This window comes from Brachycentrus maculatus, unplaced genomic scaffold (genome assembly GCF_059751285.1).
Source record: "Brachycentrus maculatus isolate JH-2025_06_01 unplaced genomic scaffold, ASM5975128v1 h1tg000548l, whole genome shotgun sequence".
Taxonomy (NCBI): Eukaryota; Metazoa; Arthropoda; class Insecta; order Trichoptera; family Brachycentridae; genus Brachycentrus; species Brachycentrus maculatus.
The window spans coordinates 103092-130214 of record NW_028281292.1 but is presented as its reverse complement, the minus strand read 5'-3'; the positions used below and the strand labels follow the sequence as shown (position 1 = coordinate 130214).

At 31.4% G+C, this 27123-nt stretch overlaps 1 protein-coding gene across 1 annotated transcript in view; it reads right to left on the bottom strand.

Annotated features, from left to right (window-relative positions):
• Nucleotides 1-27123, bottom strand: part of IA-2 (tyrosine phosphatase IA-2) — a 57174-nt gene that overhangs the window by 8303 nt on the left and 21748 nt on the right. Inside the window, exons 3-10 of the mRNA XM_088273108.1 lie at nucleotides 10648-10701; nucleotides 10102-10162; nucleotides 9885-10016; nucleotides 9249-9439; nucleotides 8362-9171; nucleotides 6657-6833; nucleotides 5324-5506; nucleotides 3757-3892 (exon numbers count right to left, since the gene is read on the bottom strand). Coding sequence (XP_088129234.1) covers nucleotides 3757-3892; nucleotides 5324-5506; nucleotides 6657-6833; nucleotides 8362-9171; nucleotides 9249-9439; nucleotides 9885-10016; nucleotides 10102-10162; nucleotides 10648-10701 — 1744 coding nt within the window. The remainder of the gene's footprint in view (nucleotides 1-3756; nucleotides 3893-5323; nucleotides 5507-6656; nucleotides 6834-8361; nucleotides 9172-9248; nucleotides 9440-9884; nucleotides 10017-10101; nucleotides 10163-10647; nucleotides 10702-27123) is intronic.

The following is a 27123-nucleotide window of genomic DNA, read 5'->3' as shown; positions in this document are numbered from 1 at the left end:
TATTTACAAATTTTGAGTGTGTCCAAATACTGGATTATCTCCAATTACAGGAGTTTTTTTTTGACTTCTCAACAAAGATGAAGAAGCATATGAAAGTATGGGCATTTACGGGGCTTACGACCGTCATAGGTTGGTCTAAGTGATCACTTTACACACGTGTAACATTCACCAATTCTATCCATGATTGACAACCACACCACTCAAATTCTTGGAAGTTCTAAATATATAATCCAATTTTGAAATATTGTTCTTGAATATTTTTTTTTGTCCGAGTCCTTCAGTTTTAATTTTTACCAGAAGATGAAAACATCTGTAAGTTTTCGAAACTAGTCGTATATATAAATAAAATTCATCAAGTGGTATATTCAAGTGTTTAATAAAAAATAAAAAATCAACATGTCATTCCACAAAGTTAATGCCGAATCAATAAAAAATATATTGTTCTTGAATCACTTGAATTTCAGTAGAGACATCTATTGGTGAGATGAAATACATTTACTGAAATACATTTAATGAATACATTTACTGTGCACATAATTGTTAATTTAATAATAGTTATTAAACGAAGCATACGTAATAAAGAACGTGTGTTTCGTTCATTATCTCAGAAGCACCTTGTTTGTAGATATGGCACTTGTGAAGGGATGTTACGTGACGGTATTATGATTGTGAGTGTCTGTGGCGACTTATACTAAATTGAACGTGACTGAACTTAGAACGTGCAATGTGAAATGTGTTGATGAAATTTCTATGATATTTTCCTGACGGAAATAATCTTGGGTTTTATAAAACAGTAAACATCTCACGCGTTAACAAGGTACTTGCAAATAAACAATTCACAACGCTGCCAGCCGTGTCCCAGCGCAATTTTTTTGGAATATATATTGGAATTTGATTTATTTTTACAACATAAGAATGTTGAAAATATATTTTTATCATTTTTTTAACTCCTTGCTTTTCAATAACTATTTTTTTTCAAAACCATATATTTATTTCGAAGTAAACCTTATTTTTTTCATTACAAAAACGGTGTTATAAGCAAAAAATTGAATTACGATAAATGTTATATATTGAAAATTGTTTTTTTTCTTATTTTTTTTAAACACCTTACCTTTCAACAACTCTCTTCTTTTCAAAACCATATTTTTACTTCTAAGTAAAACTTATTTTTTCAATACGAAAACAATGTTAGAACCAAAAATGTCAATTTCGTTAAATATCACCTAGGTTTAAAGATAATTATGTTGCGGGCTATCGAATCTCCCGCCATAAGGCGTATTTTTTCAAAATATATTCTTAAAAAACGCCAATTCCAATAAATAATCTAAAAAAATATTTTGCCCAAACAACATGTCTGTCTTCTCGCGCAGCCGGACGCGTACTGAATTTTTACGTTTGAGATTTTACCCTTAAGGGGATATCGCAGTGTAGTATTTTCAAACACATTTATTTGACTACTAGCTGCACTCGGATGCGCGTTGCTGTGGCTCTGTCTCGTTAAATGGAAAATAAAGAAAAAAGAAAGCACGTATGTTTAATTTTACAAAACTTGTGGGTGTTAAGTATTTTAGCAGCTGTTCATAAACACCCAAAGTTAGTACTCAGTAGTGAGGTTGTCAATCATGGGTAGTATAGTGAATGTTACACGTGTGTAAAATGATCACTTACCCATCCTATGACAGGTCATAAGCCGTGTAAATATCCAGACTACAATATTCTTTTTCATCTGTGTTTATATGTCAAAATTTTTATATTTTTCAATGCTTTTACATATTAAATGTTAAGATCAAACATTAATTTTAAGAGTCTACAAAATTGTATTTTATTGTTAAAAACACATATAAATAAAATTTGTGAAATTGGAACACTATAAATTAAACGCCAAATCTATAAATAAATAAAAGCTTGATTTATTTAAAAAAGTGATTTACTTATTTAAATGTATATTGTATTTTGCCAAACCATGAGGCGGAATTTACAAGTCATGAATGTTCATGTGACCTGTATACTCGTATAAACAATATAAAGATATAGTGAATTGATAAATGGATGAATAGAATTAACAATAATTCAAAAACAAGATAATAATTCTAGATATGGTCGTATTCATAAGTTCCTTGATAATGTTTGCTTTCGTCACTTATGATATAATAATGCCATCTGTGTCACGTTCAATTTCATATTTTATAAGATGATAATAAAATCAATGTCATCATTATCTACTGTAGACGATAAAAAATTGGAATCGAAATTAAAAATAATTAACTATTACTGTTTTACTTATCGAATATGACAATTGGAAAACTATTACTGATACGAGTCATGATACGATCTCAATTCATAAAATTTATGAATTGAGATCGTGATTTTAATAGTTATATATAAAAAAAAAAGTATAATTAATATCGTAGTGTAATTGTGGAAACATACAAATAACCGTTAGCACAGAATCTTTTTTCCAACCCTTATCCCAACCCTATGGTTCATAGGGCACTAGATCGTATAGAAGCAGTGTAATCTTGATCGCGAAATATACGTAGGAAAGGTGACCGCCTTGCGCTTGAGGTACCAGTCCAGGGTGATATTAAATAAATATTAGAGTGAAAAATCACGAATATTTATTTTGACCCTCTTGGGAATCAAACCCGGGATATCCAGCACTGTAGTAGCCTCGCGCTCTAACCACAACACCTTATACATAGAGTTGATTTTTTTTTAATTATTTTTTTCATCTTCACATATTTAAAAGGCGTCAAAAAAACATAACAGAGAAGGAGAACTTTCTAAATAGCTTAACACGGGCAGGAATCCAACTCCCCACCCAAGTATCCACCCTTTTTTTTAACCTGATTCTAGAATTGCGGGCATAATTTCTAAAATGATAAAGCATTTAAACTATGAATTTTTGTATTAATTGTTACATTATTTTCTAATTTTTTTGTTTGTTTGTAAATAAAAATAATACTTGACACTGGCAGAAACATCTTTTCACTGGGTGACTGCCAAACAAATAATAAAAAAAAACTTTAAAAAAAATTTACAATAAAGTTGTACAACCTGATTCCATTCTCCACAAAGATATCAAATAAGAAAATATGAATAAAAGTATATTATTTCGAGAAATAAAAATACTTTGTGTTCTGATCCACTCACATTTGTGAGTGGATCAGAACACAAAGTGAATGAAAGAAGTGTGAAGAGTGAACAAAAGAATGTGAGTGGATCAGAACACAAAGTATTTTTATTTCTCGAAATAATATATCAATATGATCCACAAAGTTAATGCTTTCAATATTCAAAACATATGAATAAAAAACCTATTTAAATATGGATAAGTGGGTAGACCTGAAGTATATTGCATAATTCGGCCATGTTGTATTTGATTGTATGTCATAAACAATTTTCTTTCCTAAGTAAAATGTGCCCTTTTACCGGAAAACTCAATGAGGGCTCATTATTGTATTTTGTAATTTATAAATATGTGAAAAAAACAAATAAAATCGCTTTTTTAATTAATATTTTACATAGTAAATACCAGTATTTCTTAAAATCTACTGTAACACGTATTTCGATGCATTCCGCATCATTTTCAAACACGGTGTTTGAAAATGATACGGAATGCATCGAAACACGTGTCACAGTAGATTTTAAGGAATAGTGGTATTTACTAAGTAAAACATTAATTAAAAATGGATAGTTTTTACCACTAAGTGACTGCCGAATCAATTAATGAAATAAAATCGCTATACGGCGTACCTGTCTTTGAATTGTACGTAGGCGTAGGAACTATCCACATCATAAGAATCATGATCGTGACTTTCTTTACTCTTCTCTGCATGCTCATACACTTCTTTCTTCACCATCATTGGGGCCGCTACTGGTTCATCTTCAACTTTAAAATAGAAAAATTGATTTTAGACAAATAATAATTTTTACATGAAAAACTGAAAGGTTGAGATATATTTTTATAGAGTTAAAATGATCGATTTGACTGTGTGTTGCCTTTGGTATATGCTGACGATGCTGTGTTGATAGTGGAGAAGACCTGTAAGCGTTGGTATCGAAGGTATATAATATATAAAATTAAGAAAGATGTATTGATATGGTTTGGGTATATAATCGAAAGAGTAAAAAAAGAACGGTAAAACAAATTTATGATACGAATGTATGTAGTTGCACTGAGAAAACTTGACATGATTTCAAGTATTTCAATTATGTACTTGATAATAGTCAGGTCAGGAGTCGGAATCATCAACGGGTATGTATAAAGAGTTGCATAAATACGGAAGATGCGAAGATTGTTTGCAAAGACAGATTGGTTTGGCGTTCTATTCTCTCTATCTACCCCTGCAGAGAAGCGGCGTGATGGTTAATTAGTTACTTAATTTTCCTTACTTTCGATTCACATATCGCTCACTCCTTTCAAGAACGTCATAAATCAAAAATCGTGAATTTTGAGTTGGGCATGTTTTCGGAATGCCCAGAAAATGTATTATATTCCAGCAAAAGAGGCATATTTTAAACTTGTACTTTATTTTAAACTTACCCGCTACAGGGCAGAAAATGTTGTTTTTGCATTTTGATGAAAAGGTATTGTTTATTTTTTTTTTAAATATAATAAATATTTTTCAAATGGAGAAAAAACCTTCAGGTTTTACCTAAAAAGATCTGTTGCATAGTAAAAAGTTCAGTAAGCGGCTTCATATTAATTTTTAATACATTGTATTATATTTTTCAACTTTAAAAACGTTCTCCTGAAAAATCAAGTTTTATTTTATTTATGACGTTCTTGAAAGGAGTGAGCGATATAGCATCTAAGTAAAGGAGAATACAGTATCACTCTAACACTCATACCTTTTTTTCTATAAAATAAATTATCTGGTCAAATTATAAGTTTAAATAATAAAAATGAAAATGATATTTTCTGGCGTTTCTCATGTATGTGATTATAATCCAGGATTCGGACCTCACATACTAATAAAAGAGTTTCTGCTCAATAAAAAGCTTATTTTCATCTCACCAACTTATACCTATAGGTACTCATTCAAACTTGAGTGAATTGGATATAGTAATACAATATGTCATGTATGAGTCCCTTGAAAATAAAGGTTAATGATAAGGTTTATACTGCTCGCAGGTAAAACAAATGTACGATTTAAAAAAAAAAACAAATGTTTTTTTAATTAATTAAATCGGATAAAGGTAATTAACTATCCATCAGTAATAATTTAATTATCTACCTAGAATCGCCGCTACTCTAACAATTGCGAGAAACTCTACCTTTGTTGATTAGTCTTTTGTTTAACATAATTAACCAATTTACCTGGTTTCTTTGTATCGTTCTGCTCGGGAACATGATTGAATTGGTGGTTGTGCTTGTCGAACGGAGGTCCCGGTTTCTTGACGTCCAGACGCTCTCGGCGCCTGAAGCCCCACTCGTAGTCCGCCAGGAGAGCGCCCAGCTCTGGGCTCAGGAGATGAGATGACATTCCGTTCTCGGGGCGGCCTATTGAAATCAAAAGTGGAACAAAATGAATATTGTAATATATCTTCTGTGCCTTTCATGTCAGGTCCCCCTGACGTCTACTGTTACTTGAGAAAGTAGTTGCTCTTATCTTGGGCAGCTCTAAACAGCGCCTCGACGGTCCTGATCCCCGACCATTCTCGTATATTTTATTTTTATTTTAGTTATTTTGTTTGTTCGGGAATTGTACAGCTTAACACATAAAAAATATATAATATACAATAGTTACATTAACAATAATAACAAAAAACTCCCAAACTAACTTATTGAAAATAACTCCTGTAATTGGAGATAATCCAGATTTTGTGAACAAGTATTTGGACACACTCAAAATGTTGTAACTAAATTATCTAGTCAAAATATAAGCTTAAGTAATAAAAATGAAAATGATGTTTTCTGGCGTTTCTCATAATTTATAATCCAGGATTCAGACCTCACATACTAATAAAAGAGTTTCTGCTTAGTAAATAGCTTCTTTTCATCTTACCAATAGATGTCTCTAGTGAAGTTCTAGTGATTCAAGAATAATGTTTCAAAATTGGTTCATATATATATATTTATATATATATGTATATATATATATATATATATATATATATATATATATATATATATATATATATATATATATATATACATATATATATATACATATATACATATATATGTATATATATATATATATATATATATATATATATATATATATATATATATATATATATATATATATATATATATATATATATATATATATATATACATATATATATATACATATATACATATATATGTATATATATATATATATATATATATATATATATATATATATATATATATATATATATATATATATATATATATATATATATATATATATATATATATATATATATATATATATATATATATATATATATATATATATAGAACTTCCAAGAATTTGAGTAGTGTGGTTGTCAATAATGGGTAGAATTGGTGAATGTTACACGTGTGTAAAGTGATCACAGCCTATGATGGTCGTCAGCCCCGTAAATACCAAGACTTCCATATTCTTCTTCATCTTTGATGATATGTCAAAAAATAATACAAATAATTGCATTTAAGTTGAATTATGTATTTAAATTACTTGTCGGTGTGGCATCTCCAACATAAACACGACCTCCTTCGGTGTAAACGGGAGATCCCCGCCTTTCCGATGTCCTCCAGGTGTTGATGAGACGAGATAACAAGGCTGCCTGCCTCCCACCGTCACTAGTTTCTTCTCCATCATACGCAACGTTCGGACCCTCGTAGCGCGAGTAATCTAGGGAACACAAAATCAACGACGTATTTTTAACAAGTGCCTCAACTTTAGATGAAACATCTATGTATTGCTTTTTATGAAGAAAGGTAGTTCCTTCATAAAAAATATAGAAGTTGAGATACCTATAATATTGAAATTTTATCTGTAGGGTGAATAAAGCAGTGTCTGATGGGATAAATAATAATATGTAAATTGTTGATTATAATCAACTGGTTAAAGTATCAAAAAAATTATATGTAATTTCAGTCTCTCTTTCTCCTTATAAATATATGCGAACTAATTCGGTACGAATTTCACCTAGTTCAAATAGAGTATGGATATATATACATACTCAAGTATGTTGCACATTGGGAACATCACCAAAATATCCTTTTAGGTGGGGGTATGTCAAGCATCCGTATTCAGCCCACTACTGTTCAAATTGGTTGTAGACTATTTAACAAAAAAAGAAATGAGTAGCCCGCTAAAGAACTTACTATTCGCAGACGTTCTTGTTCTTAAAGTGATAAACACGAAGCTTTGTAAAATGGTTTGAAAAGTTGGAGAAGGATCTGGGAGGACAATGGATTTAGACTGAGTAGAAAGAAGACCGAGTGTACCTACCGTTCCAGAATACAAATAATGCCATCCTCCCAATTCAGTTAAACGGAGAAACAATACCGAATTGCGACTCATTTAAATATCTAGGGTCACTAATACATAAGGATGGAGGGTATGCAGCAGATGTATTGCATAAAATTTGTGTGGCGCGGATGAAGAACCGATCCGTTACGGAGTCTTTTGTGACCCAAAAATGCCAGCCAAGCTTAAATGAAAAGTCTACCAAACAATTGTCTAACAAATAGACTCGCACTCCTCTATGGCTCCGAATTTTGGACGATGTATAAAACCTACTATATGCAACTAAAAACTGTTAAAATGCGAATGCTTATATGGTCAACTGCAGTGTCCCTTAGAGACAAAATAAAGAGTACACGCATACGTGGAAGCCTGGGTGTAAAAGACATCAATAATAAGGTAGAGGAGAGGCAATTGAGATGGTATCAGCACATAGGACGTAGAGAACCTGAATATATTGTAAACCAGGCGATTCAATGGATCATATGCGTCTTCCTCGAAAGACATCTAGAGGAAGACCAAAAAATTAATCAACCATACTTCCAAATCTGTGAATCAAGAACAAGAAAAATAGTGAAAGGAATCTACAAGCATTGCCCTTCAAAAATTAATGCAATATGGTTGTTCAATAATGGACAGAAGGGTAAACGTTACACAAGTGTGCAAAATGATCACTGATGTCAACCAAATACCAGGCCGTTAGCCATGGCATGCTCAGAGTTCTATCTTCTTTCATGACAAAACGATAGATGTTTCATTTTAAGTTGAGGTACCTATAATATTGATATGCTATCTATATGGGGAATAAACCAGTATCTGATGAAATAATAGTAAAATTAATGATTTTTATAAAACAAACATATCTCTCATATCGATTCATCGTGATGTCAATGAACTCGTAGTTACTTACCCTGCAGAGCTACTTCGTTGTTCGTCAGATATTCTTTCTCTCTCTGTCTCCCTGAATACCCTTCATGCTCACCACTTCCACTCTCTTCCCTGTGGTGATCCACGTCCTCCTCGTCAATGTAAATTCTCGGCTCTAGAATTTCACCTTCAACATTTTCCCTATCGTCCACGACTCCATCCTTACTCTCGTATCCTTGCCTGAACCTATCAGGAGTATTGTAGTGCTGGTTGAATCTGTCAGGCTTGAGACGATTCTTAGTTAAAAATTCACTCGTAGAAACGTAATACGGATCCATCGGGTCGTCGATGGGCTGTTTCAGTTCAGCCAAAGCAGCTCTCAACTGATCCAAATCTTGATTTTCGAGCCATTTATTGACCAGATCTTTTTCACCCATTTTTACGAAATCTATTTCAGGATTTTCTGGTTCTTCGTTGTATTGAGGAAAGTAAGCTCGAAGCTGTTCCTCATTTCCCGGTTGCAACAAATACAGAATATCGTCGGTTGAGAGTTGCGCACTAGGCATGTATCCGTTTTCGGCTTGTTCATTTTCTACAACTTGATCACGGTCATTTGAAGAATATTCTTCGTTATTTCCGAATATGGATTCCAGTTTTTCCATATTCAGATCTCTGGTCTCGTGGCCTTCGCGAAAGTCTCCGGGTGTGTTGTAAATCCTAGAAAACACTTGGTAATCGCGTTGAGGAGATCGATCGTAGTCTTTAGATCGTTTGTTTTTCCTTAGGTAAGACCTCTTAACTTGTTCTTCCCAAGAATCATAGGCTTGTGGGGTTTCTTGAATATCTATCGGCACTGAAATGACAAAAACAATTAATTATTTTTGTATGCAATATAAATTGAGAACCCTTAAGATTCGTAAGTTTACTTACTTTCAGCTTCAGGTAGCATTGGTAAGTTTTCGATGAATTCTCTTTCATTTGGCGGGAAGTAAACTTCGTCAGCGAAATCGGATTCAGTATTGGGGGTGTATCTAACAAAAGCAACAGATTGGGGGTCCACTTCATCCCCAGTGAAGTCCTGGTCCGCAAGATGGTCGCAGACGGCCGGTTCGTAATGTAGCCTGAAAATGAACAAAATACACTCAAATTTAACTAACTAATTACAGCGTTTAATTTCGCCCATAATAAATTACCTCCATACTCGTATTTCAGTGAAATTAAAATGAGTGAGCAATTTTGCGTGGTTTTACATTACCGTGAAACGTCACATTTATTTTATAGAATCGCTTAAAGCTCGTACACACACTAAGGTGCGTACTGTTTATTTGAAAATAAAGGATTAGGGATATAAAGTTCATGAAACATAACCTTTCATCATTTTAACCATAATCGTGCATCGTAAAAGTTTATGTGCTACGCATATATTACATGTGAATATGTGAAGCCTTCATATTTGTGAATCGAGACTAGTACATGTGTATTATATGGATCACGTAGCATGTAATATTAGAATTCATACTGGGTTTCGTATTTGTGAAAAGTCGGCTTTGTGTCACACGATCTCACCTGTTTCTGATGGAATACAGCATGGCTTGCAGAATGCATTGGGTATAGGCGTGACTCCACCTATAGCCAAGCAGTAGGAGTCTCTGCAACTCATGCTCGAAGCCACGTAATTCTTCAGTACTCAATTCATGCCTAGAAACGAATTATTCTTAAAACATCTGCAGAAAAAAATTAAAAATTTCGATTTGTAAAAAAAATTATGTTTTTGTATATTTACCTAGCTAAATCTTCTTCCTCCACATTTCCGAATACTTGAAGACATTTCCCGAAAGCATAATCTGAAATTCGAAAACCCAAAATATTTGATTAAATGAATTTAGGTACATTTAATACTTTTAACAAGAATAAACAATATTGATAATAATGAATTCAGTTTTGGGTCAAAGCCGTACATTTATTTAAGAACTATCAATTTTGCAAGTGCTGTGATAGACAAAATAATACAGAATGTAACCTCACCAGCACAAAATCCAAAATACTACAGTTAAAAAAGATGGCGACAAAAAAGCTTTTAGACAAAATATAAAAAAAAGTTAAAGTAACAAAACATTCACTTCTAAGAATAAAAACCAAGTTTCTCTGCAAACATTTTCATGGAAATTTAAATTTAATTTAGGAAAAAGACTGTTATCTCTCCCTTAGGGGTATTTATCGTAGAAAGTGCTCGGTTAGTAAAGTTGAATTTTGTTGAGTTGTTGCTGACATTTTAGGGGTGGGGCAATATTCGGTCACAACGGAGTTCGGTCAAAATTGTTACACTTACCATCATAGCACCACTCAATTTTTTCAGTGCACAAGGACTCGCTAAATAAGCAGCCTGAAACAAAGCAAAAAAGTTTAATGAGTAAAGACACAATATTATTGTTTTAAAAAAAAATCAATAAAAATAATTATCACTGGTTTCTTTCAGTATCTTTTACCAAGTTTGCCAGTCGCGTAATAAAAAGTATCGTAAATTAAAATTAAAAAATAAAATGAAAATACTTGAATAAGGATGTATTGTTTTTTAATGATGTTTTATTTCATAGGTATCATCTATCTGTCGCAATCACGGTGACCTATTTGTTCGCAATTATAGTGCCTACACATATTTTCTTTCATAGCTTTTTTAAAATTATTTATTCGTAAAAGTAAATTTAATATCAAAACGCTAAAAGGGCAAAGGTTTATTTAAAATACTCCAGAGTATTAATATTACTTTTGAATTCAGTGTTTCGTTAATTGGTGTGAAATTGAAACTTTATACGTTCAAATCGGGATAAGAAAGGTTCCTACCTGAATTTCCCAGGAAAGAACTTTAGATGGTTTTCTTTACATCTGTGAAACCCTTAGAGAGTTCTTGGGAGAATTGAAATTCAATATTTTAACAAATTGAAAGAGACACCAGCTATTGTGAAATGTGGACACTTTTTATTTTTGAACTGGTTGTAAAAGTATTGAATTTAATACATTAAGTTATTAGTCAAATGAGTTATATGAGGTACATAAATAAACATCTTGAAGAAATTCAAATACATTTAAATTGGTAATTTTCTCTTGATTGAATTTTCGTCATTGAGTTTCAACATTTATTTTTTACATGACAATTTCTTCTTTCACATAGTTTCCCTATTATTTCTTATGTATTTACCATTAATCTTGTTTTTTCTACCTTTTTTAGGGTTCAAAATATTTCTAATTAGCTTAGACACTTTAGTATATTTATATGGATAAACACAACTTTTCAAAATTTCAGTAGACTAGTCGTCAATCATGGGTATAATGGTGTATGTCACACGTGTATAAAATGATCACTCAAACCAGCCTAGGACAGGTCGCAACCCCAGAAAATACCCAGACTTTCATATTCTTCATTTATGTTGACGTGTCAAAAATGTAAAAAAAAACTCCTTAGTGGGGAATCCCTTGCTTGACTATGCCTGTGAAAATATTATTAATCTGAAATATCTGAATACGTTTAAATTAAAAATACAATTTCTATCCAGTAATTCAAATAGCCTTTTAATTCATTGCGCATACCGTAAATTTCCGCTCAATCAATTATGCACATTCCATTAAGCAATTTGCATTCCCGTACAAAAATGATAAATCATTTTTCGTGCCAGTTGTAAAATTTCTTGCGGAGGATTTTTCCGAAGATAACATAAAAATGGATTTGAATTCACCGCCTTTTTATATTATACGAGGTGGCGCAAAATTAATCACCCTATAGGAAGATGTTATAAATTTTCCAAATGGCGTCGCACGTCAGTCAAATTGGACATTTCGCTCATTCCTTTCAAGAACGTCATAAATCAAGAATCGTCAATTTTCAGTTGTGAATGTTTTCGGAATGCCCAGAAAATGTACTATATCCCAGCAAAAGAGGCATATTTTTATCTTAATATTTAACCGCTACAGGGCAGAAAGTGTTGTTTTTGCATTTTTAAGAAAAGGTATCGTTTAATAATTTTTTTAAATATACTACATATTTTTCAAATGGAGAAAAAACATTCATGTTTTAAAGATGTGTTGCACAGTAAAAAGTTCAGTAAGTGGCTTGATATTTATTTTTAATATATTTTTTAAATTTTAAAAACGATCTCCTGAAAAATCAAGTATTTTGATTTATGACGTTCTTGAAAGGAGTGAGCGATTTGTGAAAAGCTGCAGTATACAAACTGATTTATAAAACGGGCACAAATGTGTATCAACACTGGCGGCAGCCACATGACAGGTATCATCTTTTCCACTTTACAGAAAAATTGTAAAGATCCAAATAAAGATTTTTATTTCTCTTTTTTTTTTTTATTTAGTAAAAAAAGTTATTTAAAAACTAAATTGGTTGTTTAATTTCGCGCCACCCTAACCCTTATATACCGCAGCTCTCCAGTTCACAAATGTCAAATATGATTGACGTACGACGCCATTTGCAAAAAATATAACATCTTCCGATAGGGTGATTACTTTTGCGCCACCCTGTATATTCATAAATGAGGATATTTTTGGTCGTGGGCGTTTGATCGTTAATCATAAACGTTCTCCTTGACGGCAACAGATGAACGACAAGCAAAGGTTTGCTTGTATAACATGATCCGGTAATTCAAAATATCCCGAAAATTTAATATAGGCCACGGAGACCCTATTTTAAGTATCAAACTTTTCCTTAACGAGTCCTTCAAACGATCACATCGCTCACTCGTTTCAAGAACGTCATAAATCAAAAATCGTCAATTTTCAGTTGTGCATCTTTTCGGAATGCCCAGAAAATGTACCATATCCCAGCAAAAGTGGCATATTTTTAACTTAATATTTACCCGCTATGGGGCAGAAAGTGTTGTTTTTGCATTTTGAAGAAACATAACATCTGTTGCACAGTAAAAACTTCAATAAGTGGCTTGATATTTATTTTTAATACATTGTAGTATATTTTTAAACTTTAAAAACGCTCTCCTGAAAAATCAAGTTTTTTTTATGACGTTCTTGAAAGTTCTTGAAATGCCTTTTTCGCTTATTTTGATTTCCACCATCGATGATATGAATTGCCCGTTATTATGTTACTCGATGTCTTATAATAATATAATATATGTTTGTCATTTTATTATTTTTATGACGGTCGTCAGCCCCGTAAGTGCCCAGACTTTTCTTCCCATATTCTTCTTCATCTTTGATGAGATGTCAAAAAATAATATGAAAAATAACTCCTATAATTGGAGATAATTCAGATTTGTGAACAAGTATTTGGACACACTCAAAATGTTGTATGTTTATGTCGTTAATGGATATGTTGCTGACGTCATTTTATGCACTAAATAATCCACAATCATAATACTGCAAGTGTCGAAGTTTGCCAATCTCGCACATCCGCGTGATGTATATGTCGGAAAACTATCATAAAATATGAAATATGTACTAATCGAAAAACTAGCATATTAAATGATGATGAATGCTTTTATGACCGAGTATATCCTATTTCATGCTATTCGCGTCCCACAGGGTGGGTTTCAAATATAATATTACACGAGAACGTTGAAACCGATATTAAAATATGAATGTAATCATTGTTACATTCCAACTACTGTCGCACGTCTAAAGCCTTGGTGATATAAACATAAATATAACCGATGTTACTAAAATTTTGTTTTTCGGTAACATCACTATTAGACAAGAAATTATTCTCATAAAATATAATTTTTTTGCTCTAACGTCATATTTGGATGATTCCATTTCAGAAAACAGAGTCAATTAGACAATTTATTAATTAACGTGATGCTATTTTTAAACACTTATATTATATTTAAAAAAATATATTTTTGTTTATATAAATTAGGTTTTTATAATTTTTTTAGAAAAATACGATACATATATAAAACATCAAACAAAACCTAACACATACCGATTTCGGCCAGAAAAAACTTTGATTTTTATATTGTACGACCTGCTTCCATTATTTTTAAAGTTATTTAAAAAAACAACTTTGTATAAAAGAGCTATTTATAAATGGATAATGTATCAAGGTAGATCTGAAATAGATCGCATCATTTGGCATGTCGTATTTGATTGCATGTTATAAGCAATTTTCATTCATAGTTTTATAAATAATTAATGTAAAATGTGCCTTTGGCACGGAAAAACTCAGTGAGGGCACATTATTGTTTTATATATTTTTTTAAATATACTGTATTTTGTTGTAGCCTTTTTCTGGAATGACCCATTTTGTATTTTATCAGGTTGAAGTTTTAAATACAGTTATTATAATATATCAAAGAAAAGTTGATAGACTATACGCCCACATAAGATTTAATAACAAAAAGACAATACATAACGTGGGAAGTCAGTATGAAAGATAAAAGATTAATTACTCGTATAGTAATTATAGAAATTACTCGTATAGTAATTTAATAGAAAATTAACCCTCAAAGGAAAATACGATTGTTTTGAAGACAAAGAGCTGTCTTGGCCAGGTTTGTGAACGCAGAAAATGCTATAAATAAATTTTGCATCGATTTTCTGAATACAGAAGTGTGTTAACCCGTTTTGAAAGCAACTACACCGTAACAAATCAACTGTTTTAGTGTTTTGTGACTTTGAGTTTCGTATTTGTTTACGAAATCAAATATTCTCCTTCTTCTTCATCCTTCAAAGATCCTCAGATCTGTTTGTTCCGTTTTCCGTCTCATATGTGGACGCTAGTTATCACACTAAGTCTTCCAGGTGGTCTTTTTCCGTTTGGTTTCCCTTGAAAACAAATTCGAGTCTTCCCCATCCGACTATAGCCTCCGTTCTATACATTTTACGAATATTCGTGTTCCTTATTCGGTCTCGTAACGTGTTTCCGGTTATGAGCCTCGATGTGGCTCATTTCTGGAGTTCTTACAAAATATTTGGTTCTCGCTGTGTCAGCTCTGGTCTCAATCCCAAATGTAACAATCGGTCTTACACATGTCGTAAATATTTTTACTCTGCTTCTTGCTAACCAAAAATATAAACATTTATGATACGTACACTCATATATTTTTTTTTACTCAAATATTTTTTCATTATTACCCTGAACTGGTACCTGAAGCGGAGGGCTGATCACCTTTCCTTCGTGTGTAACGATCAAGATAACACTGCGTTTATATGATGCAGTGCCCTATACACCATTGGGGTGCGGATAAGGGTTCGAATGAATATATATATATATATATATATATATATATATATATATATATATATATATATATATATATATATATGTATATGTATATATATATATATATATATATATATATATATACACATATATATATATACATATATGTATATATACATATATATATATGTATATATATATATATATATATATATATATATATATATATATATATATATATATATATATATATATATATATATATATATATAATATATATAATATGTGGAGTTTTCTGTATCTTATAACTATACATATATTGATTTATTCCAGTTTCTATGTGTGTGTGCGTGTTATAAATGTTTCATCTCGAATTGAAATACCTATAATAATATCTATTATATTGCTGGTCAATCACACGAAGACAAGGTGATCAGCCCTACGCTTCAATATCAGTGAAAAATCACTTTTATTTATTTCGAACCTCCTGGGAATCAAACCCGGGACCTCCAGCATGGTAACGTAACGCGGACAAGCCAGCAGGCGGACAAGAATACAAGAGTATTATTAGGCAGAAGCAATATATACTCTGGGATTTTATGCGTATGATGTCCCCTGTATGTAAGACAAAGGAAAAGTTCTATTTATATCCTCGATAAATATTAAAACGAGTCGTTCATTTCAGGGGTACCGTGCCCGCTCTGCTCCTAGCGCGTGGGCGTAGAGTAGTAACGATTTTGCCTCTTCGCCCGCGCGATAACAGAGCCGCTCGGGACGCCCACGCGGGCTCCTGCCTCCTGCGTCACGGCCGGGCCGGGGCGGAGGGGGCGGGGCGGGTGGCAGAGACAAGGAGGGAAAGGGAGAAATCTAGGTAGGCAACCCCTCGCCAAGACTGTGGTCAGACGGAAAATAGATTGCCGTTTTTGTCTATGGACTTTTAAACTGAGGAATATATTTATTGATCAAGTATTCTGGTCAGGTCAGTAGTCGGAATAATGAGATGTTTTGATCTTTTTTATTGCTTTTGTACAATGCTCAATGAAGCGTCAATATGTGTCGTGTGGTGGTCCCGTGGTTAGTGTTCGCGGACTCTTGAGTCAGACTTTCTCGTTTCGATCCCACTCTACCACAATTTGATACCTATTTCTAAAATGAGCCGCTTAGGTTCACAGAAATAGTTTTTGTTTAAGTAATTCATATACTCGAAAGTGGTCAATAAGGAGTTGAAAATCAGCGGGTGTTTTTGAAGAGGTACATTAATGTGGAAGAGGCGAAGATTGCTTGCCAAGACGGATTGGTATGAAGTTCATTTCTCTCTGCCTACTCCTGTGGAGAAGCGGCGTGATTGTTAATTAGATTATACGTAATATATATTTATTCGTTTTAACTTCCAAAACGACTGTATTTTATAAGGTTTTTGTTAAATCTTCTGTCAAAAATTAAGGTATTTATACGATTGATTTTAGAAAACATTGTTATTATTTTCTATCTTCAACCCTGCCCTCACTCAGATGGTGCATAGGGGACTACATCTGATCAACGCAGAGTTGAATTTATTGATAATTAAATAAAGGTGTCGATTAAAGGATAAATACAACTGCTGAATTTTTAGAAGTCAAGTCAATCACGGGTAGAATAATAAATGTTACACGTTTGTAAAGTAATTACTTTATCCAGCCTGTAACATATGTTTAGTCCTGTAAATACCCAGACATCCGTATTCTTCTTCATCTTCGATGAAATATTAATGGAAAATCTGAATATAATTTGGTATAAAAAAATATACTAAATTTACCAATTTTTATTTTCCTTACTGCGAAAATGTGTAAATAATACTCTTTCAGCGCCTGCACGATATATTTTTTGCAAAAATAAATGGAAATAATAAACACCCATAAACATTGGAAATGTTTTCTAACTGAAAGTTATATTTGGAAGTAATACGACCTTCATAAAAAATGAGTAAACAGTCAATATCAATCTTCATAGTTCGTAAACTCAAAAAAACCTTACAAAATTCATATTTTTCCTTATCGACACTGAAACTCGATTGCAAAGTTTTGGGACTACATTGTTGAGCGTGGATAACGCGCGTTACATTAGAGAGCAGACTTCTAGCTATATTTAATTTAGTACTAGATGTATAATTAACTATCAATTAATTTGAAAAAATCTAGCTGTACCCGGCCACGCTATGCTGTGGCTCAATCAGGTTAAATGGAAAATAAATTAAATAAAAAGCATAATACGTTTGATTTCACAATGCTTGCAACTATTAAAAATCTATGAAATAACAATGTAATCGGAAGAATCGAAAATGATAGGTGAAAGCAGCTGTCAAGAAGCACGCTGTCCACAATGAGCAATGCTTGATATTGCGTGTGTTTCTGTTATGTTTAACAGATGGCGCTGCCATAGCGGTAAAAAAACTGTTTTTTTTTAATACCTACTACGGCTTCTTCTTGAAGAGTAAATGCTACGAATTCTTAAAATAAGAGGTTCGCAGTACTACTTCCTTCGTGACTTGATGACGTCAGAGTACTTTTTTTTTACTTAGTACTAAAATATTTTGGGTAGCTTGAACCCTAATAAATGGCCTGTCTATGGTATATTTACATTAAACGCTATGGGTATTGTTTAAATGATTACCCTTATTATATGGTGGATTCTGGAGAAAAATACACCAACGGCTTGCCTGTGGTGTAAGACCGAATAGGTAGATACCTCATTATTTTTTTAGATAAAAAATATATTTTAATGAAATACTTCACTCACCAAAATTAAGCCCATTGCAAAGCTCAATTTAATTTCTCGAATTTAATAACGTTAACTACAGGTACAATAAAAAGGCGCAACATAATATCTTCTAAATAATGTAAAAAAATATTGAAAAGTTTATTCTTTTTAAATCCACATAAAAAACATCGTATAAAAAGGGATTAATTTCTTGAAAAAAAGGGGCAGATCGTACTTCTTCTGAGAACACAAAAAGCTTATTTTAAGCCTCTTAAATTTCAATATGACAAGGGTTGGTGGGGATTATTTGTTAGTTTGAACATAATCTTTATTTTTTTCTAAGCTTGAAAAACCTCTCTATTTTAATTTGCATTCAGAACATAAATATCACATTTTATAAAACGTAAGATTTATCTTAATAAAATATGATTATTTTCTGACATGAGTATATATATAATCTTTTAAGTATTTTTAAAATTATTTTGAGTTTTTCAAATTTTGACGTTTGAAATGTTGGTAATGCATAGCAAAAAGACAGCTGTCACCGAAATCAAAAAGCCTTATAGAAGTAAGAGTTATTTTATTGTACTTATTGGGAATAATAATAAAGAATTATGAAAAACTGTTAATTCATTTTATTCCAACGTGTTAAGGAAAATAAAACAAAAATACAAATAGATATAAGTATTAGATGTTTAACAGAAACAAAGAGAAGTTTTAAGACGAAGGGAATGTGGAAAGTTTGGGCATTTAAAGGGCTAATGACCTTTTATAAGCTGGGTTAAGGAACCACTTTATACACTGATGGAATTTCATTTGTATGGATAGGATTTCATACAGGAGTAAGAATATTCGGCGGGTATACCATGTATATAAGGAGTGGCGTGTGTGTGGAAGAGGCGAAGATTGTTTGATTGCTCTCTGACTACCCCTGCGTGGAAGCGGCGTGATGATTAGTTAATTAGTTTAGCATTTTATTGTACATTTATTATAAATTTGTTGATATGTTATATGTGTAATAAAGATGTAAATTTAATGTCCTTTATTCTTTTTTGTTTTTCTCAAACAAGTTTCAATTTTGTTTAAGTGTGATGATAAGATTATATGTAATTAATACTTTAATGTAAAACACTCTATTTTAAACAACCAAGGATTTACAAAACAAAATATCACAATCAAATAAAAACGACCTAACAATAACATTCTAACCTAACATTCAAGACATAAGTTAAATAAAAAAATTCAATAATATTTTCAGTATCTCCTAGTAAATTAATTATTTAAAAAAGAATTTCACATACTTTCCATGAAGGTATGAAAATTACTAAATTCTTACTTACTTAATTCGACCATAGATGGTTCCGAAGAAGTAGCATGCACGAAATTATTTGAAGTATAAATTTAAATTCAGAAATTAGTGTATGTACTGTGGTTGTCAATCCACGGGTAGAATGGTGAATGTTATTCGAGTATAAAGTGATCACTCAAACTAGCCTATAATAGGTCGTTATCTCTGTTATTGGCCAGACTTCCATATTCTACTTTATGTATGTTGATATATCAATGTAAATAATTAAATATTTTCTAACGAAGAAATATACGTAAAATGTATGAATACGAACAATGAACGTTAGTGCTACAAACATTCAAAAGAAAAAATGTTTTGAAAGGAAATACGTACGTTACTAGAACTCTCCTGAATTCTGTGCGGAAAATCTCTCAGGGTTGAGAATAGAATAATAACTGGGATTATGCTAAAAATAGCAGCGAGCGGACTATTCTCTAGTACTTTCCTCGTGTATAAAAACCTAAAACTGAAATTAGTTGGTATATGACTTTAAAAGCTATTTCCGTCATGAAACTTGAAATGATCTGTGGGGTGGGAAACATCACAACGTAAATCAAAACCGTATCGTTCAATTGGGTACCGTGAAAACGTACGAAAACCTTTTCAATTTAATGGCCGACATACTATATTTTATAACCATGCGGTTAGAATTGAGGAAATTGAGTTTTTAATTTTAAATATATCTACGGTAATATTTAAATTGAAAGTAATAAATCTACAACTGAATATAAAAAAATCAATATCATTTTACAAGTAAACGAATTTAACATTATTTTCAAGGGATTTTTTTGGTATGTGAATGTAAATGATTGCGTTATTTTTTAAAATCCATTTTAGAAAGTGTTTCAATAAAAAATGTAACAAAATAAAAATATTACCATACCTTATATATAAAAATATAAACAAAATCAATCAAATCTTTCTGCATTCTTAACTAAACTGTTCGAGTGTCGTCATATAAGGGAAGAATTGTGAAAAAGGAAAATCGTGTGAATCGTATAAATGACGCTTTTTTTTGGTGAGCATATAAATAACAATACCATAAAAAATACACGTGATAGAAATGAAACTTTGAATCCGTTTTATGATTTTAACACATGATTTTAATTTGTCATTTCAATTATTGAAAGTTAAATCCTAATCTCGCTACGCGGAAAATTTGTAGGAGTTTCAGATTGAATTGATTTAATCCGCCATTAAGAACAATCACAAAATACCGTTTATCAGGAGTCACTTCCAGACGCTTAATAACGTTAATTTATAATGATTAGAATTCCGATAATCCAATGAATTAATATTTAATCTTGATGAATAGATTCATCTTAGTGTGAAATAATGTTTATTATCCGAGATTTCTTTGATTGAGATGACTAAGTAAGGGATTTAAAAAATATTCGATATCACGGTCCTGTGATAGCTTCGCGGATTTCGTTTCGGAAGTTCTGGGTTCGATCCCAAACATTCATGAATAAATTATGTCTAGCAACAACATAATAACAAAACGTCCATGATTACACCTCTTTAAACAGACGTTTTTTACGGTGAATATTTAAAATTTAATGCTGGCCGTACCTTGCCACTCACTGCTGTCTCTCAGTCTTGTTAAATGAAAAAAAGAGAAAGGACACATGTATAATATGACATTTCTAAATTATAATGCTTGTGGGTATATATAATTTTAACAGCTGTCATAAAGCATGATGTCCGTCTTGAGCAATGTTTGGTTTATAAAGCTGTTGCGTTTAACAGATGGCGCTGCCATTTCGGTAAAAAGTTTTATTTATATATTTTTACCTGTATTCAAAAACGCACGTATTCGAATCCAACGCTGTGTTGAAAAATTTGAGAAATCTGTAAATTACTTTTAAAATTTTTGAACCAATAATCATTTATTTACGTTTTAATTTATAGTACTTAGATATCGATTTGCACTATACAATAAATAGATATACGCAAATCCATCGTCATAACAATGCTCCTACAAACAAAAAAAAGCGTATGTGTGTGTGTGTGTGTGTTCCGTATGTTTAATACATGTTTAACAATTATATTCCGTGTATTAAATTACGGACCCTTTTAAATTCTATTTATTGTTATTTGACAATGCAAATTTCGACGTAAGACTAAATTATAAGATAAAATATCTACGCTCGTGTCTGCCTTTGAAATAATATTCGGAGAAGTCGTTTGATATTTTTAGATGATTTTAATTTCAAATATTGGTTTTTCAATTTAAAATACGGAGAATCATCAAGAGTGTAAATATTTAGCACGAATATCATCAGCGAGTTTTGAAGTCTTATAATTATGAATTTTAATTACAACAGGCCAATCCTTTAGCCTTATAATGAACTTATTAATAGAAAAATTCTGACTTTTAAAATTGAAATGCTTCTTAAATTAGATTTGACTATTATTATGAAAATATTTTACGCGTTTAAATGAAAAGAGAAAAGACGTATTTGATCAAAAATATCAAATTAACTTAAGTTTTTAAAATAAAAAAAATCTCTCGCTTCTCTCGTTTAAGGAAAGAATACCTTCCCAAATATATTTGAAAACATTTTCGACCTCTTTCACGTTTCGATCGCATTCCGTTTATCCATTTTTCACCTATTAATAAAATTTCAGAACTGCTCGTTTTCAAGTATTTAAAATAGATTGACTTGATAATGCCATATCTTTATTTTCACTGCTTCATCGTAATACCGGATTATTATTCAGTCAATAACGGTCACGCTATAATAACACTGCATCAATACGATGCAGTGCCCTTTGCACAGTTGGGTGTGGAAAAGGGTAAGATTGGGGAAAATTAATATCGTATTTTTCGCTTTATTTCAATGCTTTGTAAGAATTGTAATTTAAGTTTCAATAAATGTTAAGTCTGATACAATATATCGCTCACTCCTTTCAAGAACGTCATAAATCAAAAATCGTCAATTTTAAGTTGTGCATGTTTTCGGAATGCCCAAAAAATGTACTATATCCCAGTAAAAGAGGCATATTTTTTACTTAATATTTACCCGCTACAGGGCAACAAGTGTTGTTTATGCATTTTGAAGATAAGGTATTTTTTATAATTTTTTTAAATTTACTAAATATTTTTCAAATGGAGAAAAAATCTTCAGGTTTTACCTAAAAAGATCTGTTGCACAGTAAAAAGTTCAATAAGTGGGTTGATATTTATTTTTAATACATTGTATTATATTTTTAAACTATAAAAACGTTCTCCTGAAAAATCAAGTATTTTGATTTATGACGATCTTGAAAGGAGTGTTTAGATTAAATAAAACGTTTTTTAAGTGGAGAGCTTTTTCTCTTGGGAAAACACGTTTTGTCTGGTTTTGACACACTCAAACACATCACCGTAGCGCTTACATAACTATTCAATGGAATATGATTAAATCATCTTCAACAGATAATGGAATGCGATTATTCGTTACACAAAATATTTATGTAACTTGTCGGGAGTTTATGACGTAGATGCTGACATTCATTCTGACGAGGGTTTTTAATAATCAAAAACATGTCAAGAAAATGAAACACTGGGTAAATAGAAAATTACCTAACAAAAATAATTTAATTACGTCAACACGCCTGGTGAATAAAATCAGATCTGCAGAATCTCATTTTTACAAGAGACATCTCATGACAGTCCAATAATAATCTTCTAAAACAATCCTTACCTTTGCATTTAAGAATTACTTCTTACTAAAGAGAAAAAAAAATCCTCCCGGAAAAAAACATAAAAATCACAAATTGCACTTTTATGAAAACAAACATAAAATCACAAGATCAAAAACACAACGAAATCTAACACGTACCTCGTTTGGTTAAAGGAACTGAGAATATTATGCAATAAAGCTATATAGCCTGCTTCCTAACTAACTAACTAACTAACTAACCATCACGCCGCTTCCCCGCAGGGGTAGGCAGAGAGAATCAAACGCCACACCACTCTGTCTTTGCAAACATTCTTTGCCTCTTCTACATTCATGCATCTCCTCATACATACCCGACGATTATTACGACTCCTGACCCGGCCGCTTTCAAGTATTTGACATACCTGATTGTGCCAAGTTTTCCTCGGTCGTCCTCTGCTTCTTTTTCCAACTACATTCGCTCCATAAATTTGTTTATCTGCTTCCACTATCCATAAAGTCATTTAATGATGGAACTAAGTACAAAAAGATTTATTCATAATTAGATAACGAATGTGGGTAGATTTGAAATATATACCATCAATCGTCCTCGGCATATATGGTTGCATGGCATAGACAAATAACTATTCACATAATTTTATAAATATGTAATTATTAACTGTAATTCTGTGTATGATGAAAATAAACGACTTATCAATATATCCGACAAATTGTTAAAGTTCAGTAAAAAACATTTAAGCAACAATCTTAATTTGAAAAATTCCATCGACAGCTTTTTCAGTAACTCTCTTTTTCAGAAATTTTAAGTTTCATAAATTGTACTGTATTCTTTTATTCTTATCGTGCCATTCTACAATCATCACGTCAATTTCGACTTTGTCTGCACCCTCTACCATAAATAGCTGTTTAGTTCTACAGTGGAGCCTCTCTCTCAAGTTTTTAAACCAGGATAAACATCTTCTAAAAAGAAGAAATAGAAATGCTGCGTTTACTTTCGACTTCGCCTTACATAAAATAATACGTGTACTATATATATAGTTTAATTATGAGTGAAAAAAATTATAAACTAAAATAACACAGAAATATTTTGGAATAGGCATCAAAAGAAATTTCTCTCGCTAATTAACTCCATGCCAAGATAAATTAGTCAACTGATTAAAATGCGAAAGCACGCAATTAGTGCTATAAATATTTTCAAATTTGATTTACAAGCTTAATTTCAATTAATTGTGTTTCCGTTCAATTTCGCGTTCGATTGTTTTTATGATGCCATTTTAATAATTGACAATTCAATCTAAATAATTATGCTAAATTGAAATAACTGAGTCTACGATTCTATTAAGAAAGATAAAATTGATTCAATTTTCTTAGATTTAAAAAGATAATATTGATAACTAATTAATTAGTTAATCAGTTAATATCGAAGATTATTTTTACAGATTATAATATTACGTGACTATGCCTTTTGTCGTTCTAGACAAAACTGGAGTATCTACTTGTATTTTTGATCCATTTACCGATCCATATTTTATTTATTGGATTCAATAAAATCAGAAATCAAAGTGATATTTCATCATACACAAATTAACAATTTTAATTTACAAGAATGTCTCCTCACTGGGTTTTCCCGCGCTGAGTGTAAATTTTACAATACTTTTATAAAAATATATGAATAGTTATTGTCTTTGATGAGTCATGTAATTATGGCCAAATAACACGATCTATTTTATATCTACTCACCTCCAATATCATATTTTTAAAATCTTTTTTTATATTTAGTGTCGTTTCGATACAGGTTAGAAGAAGAAAAGACTGACATAAAATGTAGTAATTTCTCACTAATTTTACATTTATAATTTTGTATTTAGGATGTTACGTAAGTTGAAACTCATATTTGTGAACAAGTACTAGGATACACTCAAAATGTTGTGAATGAAAACAATCTGGCTAAATTATAAGCTGCGTTAATTAAATTAAAATCATGGAATTTTCAGGCATTTCCCGTTAAAAATAATACGGTGAGGATCTTGTATACATCCAAATAAAGGGTCTCTGCTAAATAAAAGCTTTCCCAACCCAAGCATAGCTGGCTCTAGTGACCCCACATGTACAGTTTTATAAGAATGAAATATGTAGGAGTTCAAAAAAAAATAGTAGTGCAGTATTAATCATGGATAGAATGGTGAATGTTGCACGAGTGTTAAGTTATCATTAACCAACCTATGATAGGTAGGTCAAAAACCCTGTAAATACCCAGACATCCATGTTTTTCTTCATCTACGTTGATTCATCAAAATATTAGTATTATGTTCACTATTGATTTAACATATAACTCCATTTATTAAAAAAATATATAAATAAATTAGGAGCGTTAAATTTCAGTATACCTATTTTATATTAAACTCGTATTGTAAACAGTATGTAACTGTTTAATTTTATAAATTTGGGGGTTAGTAACATATTCAATAAACAAATTCTAATTTATGAAATTAAGTATACATTAAAGTTTTACCTAATTGGTGATCATATTTCATTATTATAATATATCGTGACATTCAGGCAATGACACGGAAACTCTTCCTACGCCTGTCCTCCTTGACCTTTCAATCCAATCAGACTAAACCGCTACACGCTTGTTACGGTAAGAATAGAACATTCTGGCATATATCATTATTTCACGTAAACAAAGCTCTTGTTCGTGCGGTTAATCTGAAATCGAGACACAATACTATTTTCAAAAATACTCGAAGTTGAGTTGTTCGTAAAAGCTCGCTCTAATTTACGGGCATGTTTAATTAAACAACAATATAGTATTTTCAAATCAATTTCTCAACTAATTTTCCTTAATTTGCAATAATTGATTCAACAGTCACTTAGCGGGCAGTAGCTATCTATTCGTTATTTCATGGATTCAATAAACTTTAACATTTTGAAACAAAGTAAATTCATAAAAATAAAAATAAAAATAAATCCATAATAAACAATACGATATTGACTAAAGCCTCCCCGATATTGTCCATGTTCCCACTGATAAAAAAATAATAAAAAGGTTCGCTTCATCCTTCAACGTCCAAGGGCACATAACTCTAACATTTAAACTAACACATAAGATGTAAATGTAATAGATGCAGAATGCATCGAAACACGTGTCACAATACATTTTAAGAAATAGTGGTATTTACTTAGTAATTTTCTAATCTTAAAGATACACCCGAATAATAATTATGAACTTTAATTATTATTAGGGTGGATCCTTAAGATAAGAAAATTACTTTTCTCTTATCTTCCAAAAACTTTAACCTTTTGAAGCGAAGGCTTACTTTTTGAATGATCAAAATGTGTAAACGAATAAATCATTCGATTTAAGAATAAACTACCCGCAAACAGGTGGTGTACATAGGTGTACATAGGTAGCTACAGCATTGGATATTTACTTGAGTTTTAATTACATGAAAATAATGTGATCAGTCCTACATTCCAGATCCTTGGATACAGAAGTAAAATATATTAGGTGGAATCAGATGACGCAGGTGAAGGAGCTCAAGATGAACACCACAACTCTGTACCAAAATAAACGCGGAAGGATTTGAAATAAAGGATGAGAGGTTTGAATTTCCATATTTGTATTAGCTTGTGTTACTTGGACGATGCCAGTCGATATACTATAGAAATAAAAAGATTGCCAATTGAAAATTTTGCACTTTTTTCGGTAAATACGAATCGGTCAATTACTAAGTTGCCACTGACTTCACAATAACAAACGTCAATGTTCACAAATATAGTGATGCCACAACTCACTAACGCTATCTATTGTTAAATTCTAAAAACATAAAAGGCAACCCACTATTGTGAAATAAAACACGTTTTCAAAACGTT